Source organism: Trachemys scripta, chromosome 5 (assembly GCF_013100865.1).
Source record: "Trachemys scripta elegans isolate TJP31775 chromosome 5, CAS_Tse_1.0, whole genome shotgun sequence".
Taxonomy (NCBI): domain Eukaryota; kingdom Metazoa; phylum Chordata; order Testudines; family Emydidae; genus Trachemys; species Trachemys scripta.
In genome coordinates this window covers 89,818,749-89,830,508 of record NC_048302.1, presented here as the reverse complement: position 1 = coordinate 89,830,508, position 11,760 = coordinate 89,818,749, and the positions used below count along the sequence as shown (strand labels likewise).

Sequence of the window (11,760 nt, the reverse complement as noted above, 5' to 3'; positions counted from 1 at the left end):
ATCAGGATTAAACAAAGACTGTGAATGGCTATCCAACTACAGAAACAGTTTCTCCTCCCTTGGTGTTCACACCTCAACTGCTAGCAGAGCACCTCACCCTCCCTGATTGAACTAACCTCGTTATCTCCACACTGATATATACCTGCCTCTGGAGATTTCCATTACTTGCATCTGAAGAAGTGAGGTTCTTACCCACGAAAGCTTATGCTCCCAGTACTTCTGTTAGTCTCAAAGGTGCCACAGGACCCTCTTTTATACTGGTCTCACCACCTTTATCACCTGTTCTCTCTCCCTCTCTTTTTCATTCCCTTACTTCCCCACAGATCCGCATCCCACCTCCACCCCAGCCCTCCCTCCATCATCTCTCTCAACCTTCTCCAACATAGCCTTTCACCCTCCCTCCAGCCCTTGCCTTTCTTTACCAGCCTTGTCCCTCCCTTTCTCCTGATCCCTCTGGAATGCTTATCCCATTTCTAGCATCCAGGTCCTCCATCTCCTCTGTTCTCCATTGCTAGGGGCTCACTGAAACCTGGCTCCTTCTCTGGCACTGCCTTTGAGCTGTTCTCTCTCCTGGTGCCTCTCCTCACACACTCCTTGCCGTGGCTTCCACTCATGCCGCTTCCAAAGAGAAGAACAAATGAGGACTGTCTGGAACAATGTTTCATTACACATGGTTCTCCCCTCTCCCTCCATGTTGCTAACTACCGCCACCTAGCTGACATCTCCCCATTCTCTTTCATCCTGACTTTGATACCTGGCTCTTTTCTTCTCTTCACCAAGGTCTACCCTTCACATTGCAGTATGTACTGTACGTAATCAAAACTAGGCAGTAACAAGCCTAGAAGAGGACTCTCTTGAGTACATTGGTGCATCATAAATGTCATCAGAATCCCTCAATGAAATTATAGTCTCCTTAGGTACACTTGGCATGGTTCAAAGGTATTAGAGATGAAACAGGCCTGCTCCAGGTATTCAATCCAACCTTTACCACTCCAGGATTATATCCTACAATATATTTTCTATTACTTTGGCTAGCCTGGATTTAAATGTCTAACATAATCACTCCCCTTGAGTCTTCCACAGACTAACAGATCTCACTGACAGGAAAGAGTTCCCAATATTCAGTTTAGGTTGCACTATTATGGACTATTCATGATTAAGGTTGGTTTGTATGTTTGTAGTTGGCCTTACCTAATTACTACTTGATGTCATATTTTGCTTTTCTGTTGCTTCTCTTTGTAATTTGACTTCATTCCTCTCTATCTTATAAGCTTCTCAATCAGCACCATTTTCCAGGGTTTGAACAACAGTGGTCTCTGGAGAACCAGATGCTTTTGCTGTCTTGCTTAACAAAGCACTAGTTGAACAGCAATGGTATGTTTCCATTGCAAATGCCACTGTTTTTCCTCCACCCACATGATGAAAGAAGAGGGTAATTCTTCAAATCCCAACCACCACTAGTCGCCACCGCATTTCCTTGAGGCACAGATCCATTAGCAATGGGAAAAAATGCTTCAATGACCACGATCACTGGGGACCCCATACTAGACATTAAGGGAGACAACCAATAAATACAGTAAAAAATTTCAAATGAAATGAAATTGCAAAATGCAAAATGTACAGAGGGAAATAATTACTTTTTTATTCATGTTTTTAGACTGGACTGACATGGCCTCTCTTGCCACAACATCTGTTGTAGATTAAAGCTGAAGGATTTCTCTGAAATGATGCACTTACATAGTGTTCACAGCTGCAGAACTAACCAAGTCTACTAATGTTTGGTCAGTCCAAAGACGTCTTGACTTAAGATATGTATTTTTGAATTAATATAGTAGAAATGGGGTTGAACTGAAACATGCCTCTCTCCTGGTCCCACCGGTTGATGATAATATCACTGCTAACAGCAGACCTTACCACTCTGCAGTGTCAGGAAGGAGGCTGATACGAGTCTGCCTGGCTGCCTGTAAAAGTGTCCTCTTACAATAAAACGGGAATGCATTGTACTTTAGCTTTTAAGCCTTTTGTTGCAGATTTTAATTTAACTACTCCTGGGTCCCATCAGGTTGGTTTGTGAAAGGGACACCTAGCATGGAAAGTGGGATAAAGCTGCCTCCATGGTAGCATAGTCACCTTCCCCATCAAGTGCTGATATCGCAATAAATTACATTCTGGCCCTTTGCATAACACGGAAGCAAAACTATGGACTGGATCTATGAATGTTGTCATCAAGAAGTTTAATAGTTGTTAAAAGCATATGTACAGGGATACTGTGCACCATTCAGCAGTCACCGTTAAAAACATGTCTCACAAAAGACACAGCACAGTTACCATTTCCTGTTCTATGAGGTCTGAATAGTGGCTCCCTGTTGAAAAACTGAGGTATGTCAGATGCATCATGCAGTAACTGTTAGGAAATGCTGCCTTTATAATGCCTACTGCTCCAGGTCCAGTTCTGCTCCCATTGATTTCAATGACAAAACTGCAGGACTGAATCTCCTATGAGGAAAGGAAGTAGGGATCAGATAGGTGTATTTTTTCATATGACTAAGCAACTAGGTGCACTGCCATAGGATTCAGATAGCTGACTCAAATAGATGCTTAACACCAAGTTTGAACCCAGCACAGCGCACTTTGTCCATCAATGACCTGAAAAAAAACACCATGACAACAGGGAGCCACTATTCAGACGTCATTTACATGGGCCTCGTTCTAATATTGGACTGTCTGCATTTCCCACCTTCGAGCCCATAGGAGTTGGCAGCTTTCCTCAAATCATCCCCAGGTGAGAGGTTTCTGAAATACCTAATGCTGTGTTGCACCAACAGCAGGATCTTCTACACCAGAGCACTCTAGTTTGAAAATCTCTGTCTTGCAGATTTTAATTTAACTACTATAGCTGGAACCTAGTAAATGAATTACCTGTTTGGCCCAGAAGTTTCTAACGAGTCCTCTTCTTTGGCTTATGAAGATTCTGCTACCTTTGTATGTAAAGAAAATGTGTTCATTTCCTGTATCTGTTACTTTAGTTAGGCCAGTTTTCTGTTGCTTTTCACTGGAAGTTTACTTTTGCTATTTGTCTGGAAATCATTCACTGTACCTTGGTTTATGCTTTGGGTTGAAGCACAGGAAATGTCTGGACTCCAAAAAAAAAAAAAAAAGACTAAATATTTTACAGTTGTCTAGAAATCTCCTGGCCAGTGCATTGTCTTTACATCAGTTATAAAACATCCTAATGCATCCATTGTAGTAAGAGAGCATGGTCCAGTTTATTTTTCTTAGAGAGAGAAAAAGGCCCATTACTGTAAACACTTAAGCCTATGAGTAACGTTATGTGTCTGTGTGTGTAGTCCTACTGAAATTAACAGAACTGCTTGTGAGCAAAATTAAGCACATGCATAAGTGTTTGCAGGATCTGGGCCAGGGTTTGGAATGCACACATAATGTGGGGGGAACAGATAGCTGGTTAGTAAGGTAGAATCAATCTTGCGTCTGTGCGGACTGCTACGAAGCAAGCCTGTCCCCATACGATTTTTGAAAGATCCTTCCATCAAGCTCTGAGTCATGAATGAAAATGAATAATAGAATAAATTTAATGTAGGTATATGAATGACTTTTAAAGATTATTTAGATGCTTCAGGCAATATTTTGGATACCACTGAATGTTCATATGTATTTAATATGAAATTACTGTCTTTAAGATAGCATTTTGGCATTAACTAATTAATTTATGGCATGATCCTATTCCCAGTAAAGGCAAAGGAAAATACTTACTGACTTCAATGGGAGTAGAATTGGGCCATTATAGATAAACGTGTTAAAGTTATGCCAACCCACCATCAATATAGCCAATTCTCTGCACATTTGCATCCTTAGTATGCTCCTCCAGTGTGTGTTTCCACATTTCTTTCCTATTAATTAAGGAGGAAAACAAAATGTGTATGTTAGTGGATTCTCTTCACATGCCAAAGCAAAATACTAATTCTCACCATGGAAATTCATAGGCATTACCTATGAATGCCCTGTAATAACCATTTTTTTCCCCTCATTTTACATTGCTGTGTACCTGTGGTGATCTCGGACTTTGATTTGTTGTAGGATAAAATGGGTTTGAACATCATCTTGATTTTTCTCTCTCTGTTTCTTGGTGTTACTTGCTTCCTAATGAGAAAAATAACACTGCTTATTGCCCATCCTTTCACATTTACAACCATGAAGGTTAGTCATTCTAGTGTTCCAAAATTATTCTCAAATTAATCACTTACACTTTGGATAGGACTGTATTTATTTCTTATGCATTATCAACCTTTATTATAAAAGTTCCACTAATTTTCCTTTTGCATATTTGATTTCTTCCTATTTAATTTTTTTAAAATCTAAAATAGTTATTTGAACAGTTCTGTTATGCAGATGGGGTTTCAAATTTCCAAACTATAAAAAAGAGGGCATATAAAAATCAGATCTTGTTTTTTGGATAAAGTAATAAGATTTAATTTAAGAACCATTTCAGAAAAATGTATAAATTAGAATGAATAATCATAGGGCTCTCTGTGGGGATGCAAGCAATTCTGAGCATCAGTAAGGTGATAAGCTCAACATATGGGGTAGGAGGGAGGGTCGGGGAAGGGAAGCAGAATCCAGATTACCTCCCAGGGACCAGTAGCATCAAAGACAGCACTGGAGGCAGCTAATTTAGTAATGATAGAGAGATGGGGAACAGCTTAACATGGAATTAATTATGAAAGAGAAAACCAGAACATGACACCCGGGTTGCAACATTTAAACAGAGACTCATTCATTCCCAGCACACACCAATATAAGCACAAAAGCAGAGCACCTGGAGCTGGCGTTTACCTTAGTCTACCTACCTCACGGATAATTATACTTTTGCCTTGCAGACATACCGTTCTCAAAGTGTGGAGAGTTTCATACATGAAACACTCATTCACTCAGAGATGAATAAACAGAGAGAGAGAGAGAACTGACCCTTTTTTGCAATTCTGATGTGAAGGTCTTTGTGATTGAATGAATCTGGGATGCGTGTTGGCCAATGCTCAAGTTGGCAGTGCTCAGCAGAGTGGGCCCCATTTTATATTCTTCATGTAACATTATGTGTCCAAGAACCTGCTTTTACACAACTGTTTACTACCCTTGTGAAAAACACAGCAGCAGCTTTCTAGAACACATGGACTGTCTCTGACAAACTGCCAAAGACGCATTTTTAAATGGCATAGGAAAAACACAGCATGGTGGTCGCTGAAAGCAGAGTGAAAGAAATGTATGGGCGGGATTAAAGTTCTTCTCTAACAGTTCATCTATCCAGGTCTGCACAAAATCAAGGAGTGGGGTGAAAAATGCAGCTTTGTTTTCCTTTCCAGTGGTAGCTTCCCATTATCTGTTAATTCTCAAATGAGCATTTCCTACAGCTGGGACATTTCATTCTGTGCTTCATGGCTCAGTACAGGAAAGTACCGAAGGCAAATGATAGACTTTGATGAGCAGATGGAGGGCACTTCTACCATCAGATCATATAGAATATGACAGGGACAACAGGTCTGGCAAAGTCCTACACATGGTGTGAGGGAATGGATATCCAGGCATATGAAGTCACCTGAGAACCAGGGTGTAGTAGAAAGTACAAAAACATACTCACTTTTTGGGGGGTATAGGATGGTAAAATTATGCCTATTTTTGGCAGCTACAAGTAGTCAGAATAATAATGTAACTCATAATATTAATTCAAGTCTCCCAAATTACCAGGAAGACAGGTATGTACAATACAGTGGTTTCTAAAAGCTAATCTTGTGACCTAGCAATCAGGCCCCATAAAGCTTCGTTGTAGGATGGAATGAGAGCTGTAATGAAGGATTAAAAGAACAAACTTTGACCAGACTGAACACTGTCTAGTGCCTCTAGTCACTGCCTCAAGGATCCGGGGTCCATTAGGTAATATTAATTGAAAAGACAGTTCACGATAAGACTAAGATTGATGCCTGAGGCCACTTACCACAAAAAGTTAATTCTTCAGAATAAAATAGCTTGATACACTATATCTGACTGTATCCTGAATTGTCAGTCATATACACCACTGTACAGTTTCAATAAAACATATTTCCCTTTACCCTTCCCCCCCAACCCAAAAAGTGCTGTTTATGTAAAGCTTCTACAACTCTTTGAAAAAGTAAAGTTATATGAGTGAATTCTAGATATCATCTAGAAATACCTAAGATATGGTACATACATTCTCTAGAAAAAGTGAACAGTGCTAGTATTATATACATGCCATAACATAAAACACGACATATTGTATTCTATGAAGTACATTTACTTCTGATCTTCATTGCTTACTTCTGTGGCTCTGAAGATTATGTCAAAACCTAAAGTCCACGTTGGGCTCTTGTCAGTGAATGTCTCCTGACCCAGCTGCTTTGCCATCTCAAATGTTACCTGGAACACAATACTCTTAATTACTAGTCTTTAAATGACGTGTCTAATGAAAGTCTTGCAGAAGCCACCATTGCTCCTCATCCTTCTCTTAAATTGCTCTGTGCATTCTTTGGATGAAGCTGAGGGTCTGGGCCACTTTTTTTTTTTCATTTATAACAGCTTTATTTATAAAACAGTTTTACACACACACACACACAACCCCCCTTTTTAAAATACAACAAAAGACTCATTTAACTATCGTTTTTTAAAACTTTCATGAACAAGTCCCTAGTCCAGCTACCTATGAACACAAAATACAATGAAACCTGTCTTAAACAACTACTCAGACTAAAATGTGCTTAAAGGAGATGTCCTTCTATTAGATGTGAAACAAAATTGTACGCAGAAAAATTTGGGATACGCTGATGCGGTCAACTAAAACAGAAGAGTGCCTAATAACCATGATGACTTGTAGAGGTTTCACTGTATAAGAAAGAAGGATGAGATTGGGATTAACATGTATATTTCTTTTTCTTAACCCCCAAACAGCTGGATTTTTATGAAATTTTAAGTTTACAAAGATGTCTAATCTTGAAGTCTGTACTCCAGCAAAATTCCTATGGATCTCAGTGGAACTATTTAGATACTTAAAGTTAACATGCACTCAAATGCTTAGCTGAATTGGGGCCTTAATTTTTGCTATTATATTTGCTAGTTTATCTAATTTTTCTCAATGTACCCTTTAATCTAAAACATACTTTTTTAACAATACCAAGCAATAAAAACTTGAATGAAATTATTTGGAATATACCTCTTGTAGATCTTTTTTGAGAAATTTCTTTGTTTATACAGTATGTTACAAAATGCCTTTCAACTCTACAAAATGTTCCTAGAAGTCTAAAATAAACCACTTGAAAGCTGTTTGACAGAATAGTGCTGAAAGGGGAGCAGAGGGTGAGGTGGAATGTCATTTATTCTAAAAATTTCCAGGCATAAAACAAAACAAAATTGTCAAGTTGTGTGTGACGGGTCTAATCCCCAGACAGTATTAATCACCCAGCATGAATTAAACCTGTTACAAAGTGCTGCATGGTATGTGGATTGTTTTTCTTCTCATTCTGATCACCCATACTGACATTCTAGCTGGACACTCTGCATGGCAGCCACCACTTTAAAGAGGGTGGGAAGTGTGTGCTTTCCCCTAGAAGGTCTCATTCTGGAACAGTGAAATAGTTTGGCCTGTTGGTAAACTTAGGCAAGAACTGCCTACAAAACAGACACTTAGAAACAGAAAAATCAAGTAATGGTGTGGCAGGCTTAGCCTCTTGGGAGCCTCTTTATGCCAGTCATCTCTCCATATAAAGTGGAGTGTACAGACGTCCATGTCACCTGAATACAAAAAAATGGAATAGGTGCACACCAGTCATAGCCCATCATCAATATCATTCTTAGAGCTGCTTGGAAATTTTCTGACATCAGAAAATGCCATTTTGTCCAAATTGAAATGTTTGTGGAAACACGGCTATTTCACATAAATTTCCTTTTGAAAAAAAAAATCAAAGCAAAGTGTTTTTAATAATGCTGAAACATTCTGGTTTGACATTTTTCATATGGAACATTTTGATTTCTCATTTCAAAACAACTTTTAAAAACATTTTTTTTAATTTAAAAACAATTTAAAATTATTTTCAAAAGTCAAAAGAGGAACAAAAAGTTTAGATTATTATTAAAACAAAACATGCCAATTGACCAAAAACTAATCTTTAACATATTTTCATTTCACAGGAATTTTTTTTTGTTTTTGTTCGAATTTGAAATGAGAGCAAAATTTGAAATGTTGGAAATTCTATGTTCTGACCAGCTCTAACCCTGCTAAAAATCTAGGTTGGTGGCTGATTTCGCATTCTGCCATTTCTGTGGGGATCCACAGTGACATAAGGACATAGTATAAGAAGAGAACAGGTGTTCTTTGGGGGCCTGTGTGAATTCCCACTGCTATGAGTTGCCCCCTAGCAATGTCGCCTGCAAATGTGCATGCACAGAGGTGATTCTCAAAGAACCACCTGGCTGGTAAGTAACTTCTTCTGAATAGATAGAACTAAATTAACTCTTAAAAACATACTTTTGCGGGCTAAAAATTGCCCATTTTAATCTGAAGAATGGAAGAGAGTGATGCAGTATATTTACAGGTGAAGGGTGGGGATGGATGGCAGGAAGCAGGCAATCTAAGGACATGAAGTATCAGTGGAGAACATCCTGATGGATGGTTAATCCATTATAGTATGTGCGCAGATATGAAAGGTGTTGGGACATCTGAAGGAGCCTTGGCCAGAATTTAGGCTTTTAGGACACAAATCAATAGTTAGAAATAGCCTGGTTAGGCTATTGGTCTCTTGTTAGCAAGTGCCAGCTAGGCTTTTATGAAATTTGATCCTCAGTACAAAGTCCTACCTTTATAATGACTGCCTCAACTTTGCCATCCACAAAGTAGCATTCACAGCTTTTAACAATCTCCTTCCTATGATTGAGTTGGTTAATAATTTAGTAATCTCTGATCAGATAATGGCTTTAGCAGGAAGTGTGGCTTCTGCATGTGTATGCAGAGGGCAGTCATTTTCCCCTTCCGACTCACTGTAGCTCTGACCTTGATTGAACTCTGAACTCCGAGAAATGTTCTGCTTCTGATTCCAGGTGAAGCTTTAATCTTTCTTTCTTATTTAAAAAAAAAACCATAATTGTTCAGTACTTGTTACAAGAAAAAAAGCAAATATCAATGAATTTCTAATGCACTTATTTTAGTTTTTAATTGCAATGTCTCCTGATCTTGTCCACTGGTTTAAGAACAAATATAAAATAAGGGTTCAAGTAGTAAATGGGAAAAACAGGTATTATCATTTCCCAGCACAACTAGAGCAAGATTTTGATTGGTCATAGGTCTGCTCCTGAGATGCAGTACTGGAGTCACTGGGAGTTTTGCACACTGAAGCAACTTAGGATACTCCCCTTTTTCATTATTTTTTGAGGGTTTTTGATTTTCTTTCTCTGAGCCAAAATGGGCTAGATCCTCAGCTGCTGTTCATCAGTGCAGCTTTATTAACTTTGTTGGGCTCAGCTCTTCAGCTGATGTAAACGGGCGTAGGTCAATTGGCTTCTTCGACCAGATTCTCTGCTGCTGGTGTAAATTGGCATAGCTCTAGTAGAGGCAAGGATCTGAATTTTAAAATGCCCTCTTATGTTGACATTGGATTGCACCATCACACCAATCCGAACATCTCAAACTGGGGGGTATTTTAAATCTGGGCTTGAATCAGAATTTTGTCCCTTGAGCCCATCTCTAAATTAAACACAACTCTCTGGAAGTGAATTACTTTCCCCATAGAGCCATTCCTCATTTAATTTCTGATTCTAACTCTTTGTTATTTATCAAAAAGGTTTGACCTGCAGACTTTCCAATGAAATTTCCATCTGTCTCTAATAAAGCACCAACTCCCTTCTGGGGCAGTATACATTTGGGGTTTTGAAACAGAAACTATTTGTCTTCTAGGTTAGTTAAAATAAGGTATCAGAACAACAGTGCTTCCTTGCTGCCAGGTCAAAACAGTTAAAACTTTCTTTCTAAACTCTGTGAAAAGGCAAAACTTATTATTCTTGCAAAACCACATTAAACTGAAAACAACAACAAAAGTATTGCTGACCTTGTTTAATAAAACCCAACACATTCCAGTGGAAAACATACCAAGAAGGATAGTCTGGATTAGAGGGAAGGAGCAAGGCGGGTAAATGAAAGACCTTTCATTTATACCACCTAGAGAAAGAATGTAAAGGGCTGGGTTTCAAGGAGGATTTAATTGAAGTATATGAAAATGTTAAATGGTTTAAGATAAGATCAGCAAGGATAACTACTTTCAACACAGACAATATAATCGGGCTACACACAGAAGTTCAAAAGAAACAATTCAGAACAGACTTGGATGGGGAAGAATCCCAAGAACAGTGAAGCTGTGGAACCCCTGCTGTACCAAGGATTTTAAGAGAAAAATACCAGTAGCTCAAAAAAACCCAACTGTCTGCTATCACGTGGAAAAAAGTGAATTTCAATGGGAGCAGAGGCCAAAAGACAAATGGCTCTTTCTTAAAGAGAGAATTTAAAACACTGGGTGAAATTTATGCTATCAGGATACCTTGATAGTCATTTAAAACCAGCCACATTAATAGTGAAACTTTGCAACACTAGGAAAGACAAATACACAACCCTCAGTTTCTCCAACTTTAAATTACTTAGGCTATACTGGATGTTTCTTTTTAACATGTTACATAAAAGAGCTTTTATCGACTCAAATATGCTTTTAATTAACTTACATTGTGAATGCAACAGGGAGGTAAAGAAGGAAAAAACAGGAAGACTAAAATTATTTCATCTTCAAAAGAATGTACAATTCCATTAACAATAACAACAGAAGTCAAAGAGAGAAGGGTTTCTACAAAGAAGCTCTCTCTCTCTCTCAAAAGATTAGTCCAGACAGTTGTGCTGTCATATACTCAGGCTTCTTTTTCAGGAGCACTGGAACTCAAATCCTTTTCCCCCTCTCTCTGACACAACAAAATAGCAATATCTACATCCCCAACCTGCTCTGCTGGGAAACTCTCACCCAATCCTCAGATGTATTGGGTAGAGGAATCCATCTGAGCTTCATGCACATGGTTTAGTTGAGGGTCTTGCAAAGCCAAGTGCCAGTCCTTTGGCCCCAGATCCTCAAAGGTATTTAAGCACCTAATTCCCATTGATTTCAGTGGGGATTTAGTACCTAGATGCTTTTGAGGGTCTGGGACTTGGTTCCCATTTGAGTTGTTACATAGCATTTAAAAAACAAATGAACACTACTACACATGAGTGAGTGGCTGTAAAACCACAAAAATTGCTGTGTTGTGTCTCACAATAAATATTTTGTGATGATTCTGGAAGTGAGCAACAACCTGAGCAGTTAAAAGGATTTTACCATTTGACCGATTTATTGATTTGATAGATACGTAAATAATTCTGCCCTTACATTTGCCACTTACCTGATTTAGAGATATAGCTGACTGATTTTTCATTTGACAGACTTTAGCATCTAAGTGAGACCTTTATCAGCTGACTGACTGATCTTGAATCTGATTATTTCTTGCTGTGTAACTGATTCTGCCATATTAACTGATCCTCCTCCATATGACAGATCTGTCATTTATCTTGTATTGTGTTTAACCACTTTATACGTTGATTATTGCCATTTGATCACTTTTGTCAATGAACTGATTTTGCCATCTATTTTTTAACCCTGCCATCTGCTGCCTTGATAG

General features: G+C 38.6%; 1 protein-coding gene across 1 annotated transcript in view; it reads right to left on the bottom strand.

Moving 5' to 3' along the window:
- Positions 1-1,803: 1,803 nt before the first annotated feature.
- The window catches only part of LOC117878239, a 28,278-nt gene continuing 18,321 nt past the window's right edge, over positions 1,804-11,760 (bottom strand). Inside the window, exons 10-12 of the mRNA XM_034772335.1 lie at positions 6,346-6,444; positions 4,064-4,158; positions 1,804-3,908 (exon numbers count right to left, since the gene is read on the bottom strand). Coding sequence (XP_034628226.1) covers positions 3,821-3,908; positions 4,064-4,158; positions 6,346-6,444 — 282 coding nt within the window. The 3' untranslated portion in view covers positions 1,804-3,820. The remainder of the gene's footprint in view (positions 3,909-4,063; positions 4,159-6,345; positions 6,445-11,760) is intronic.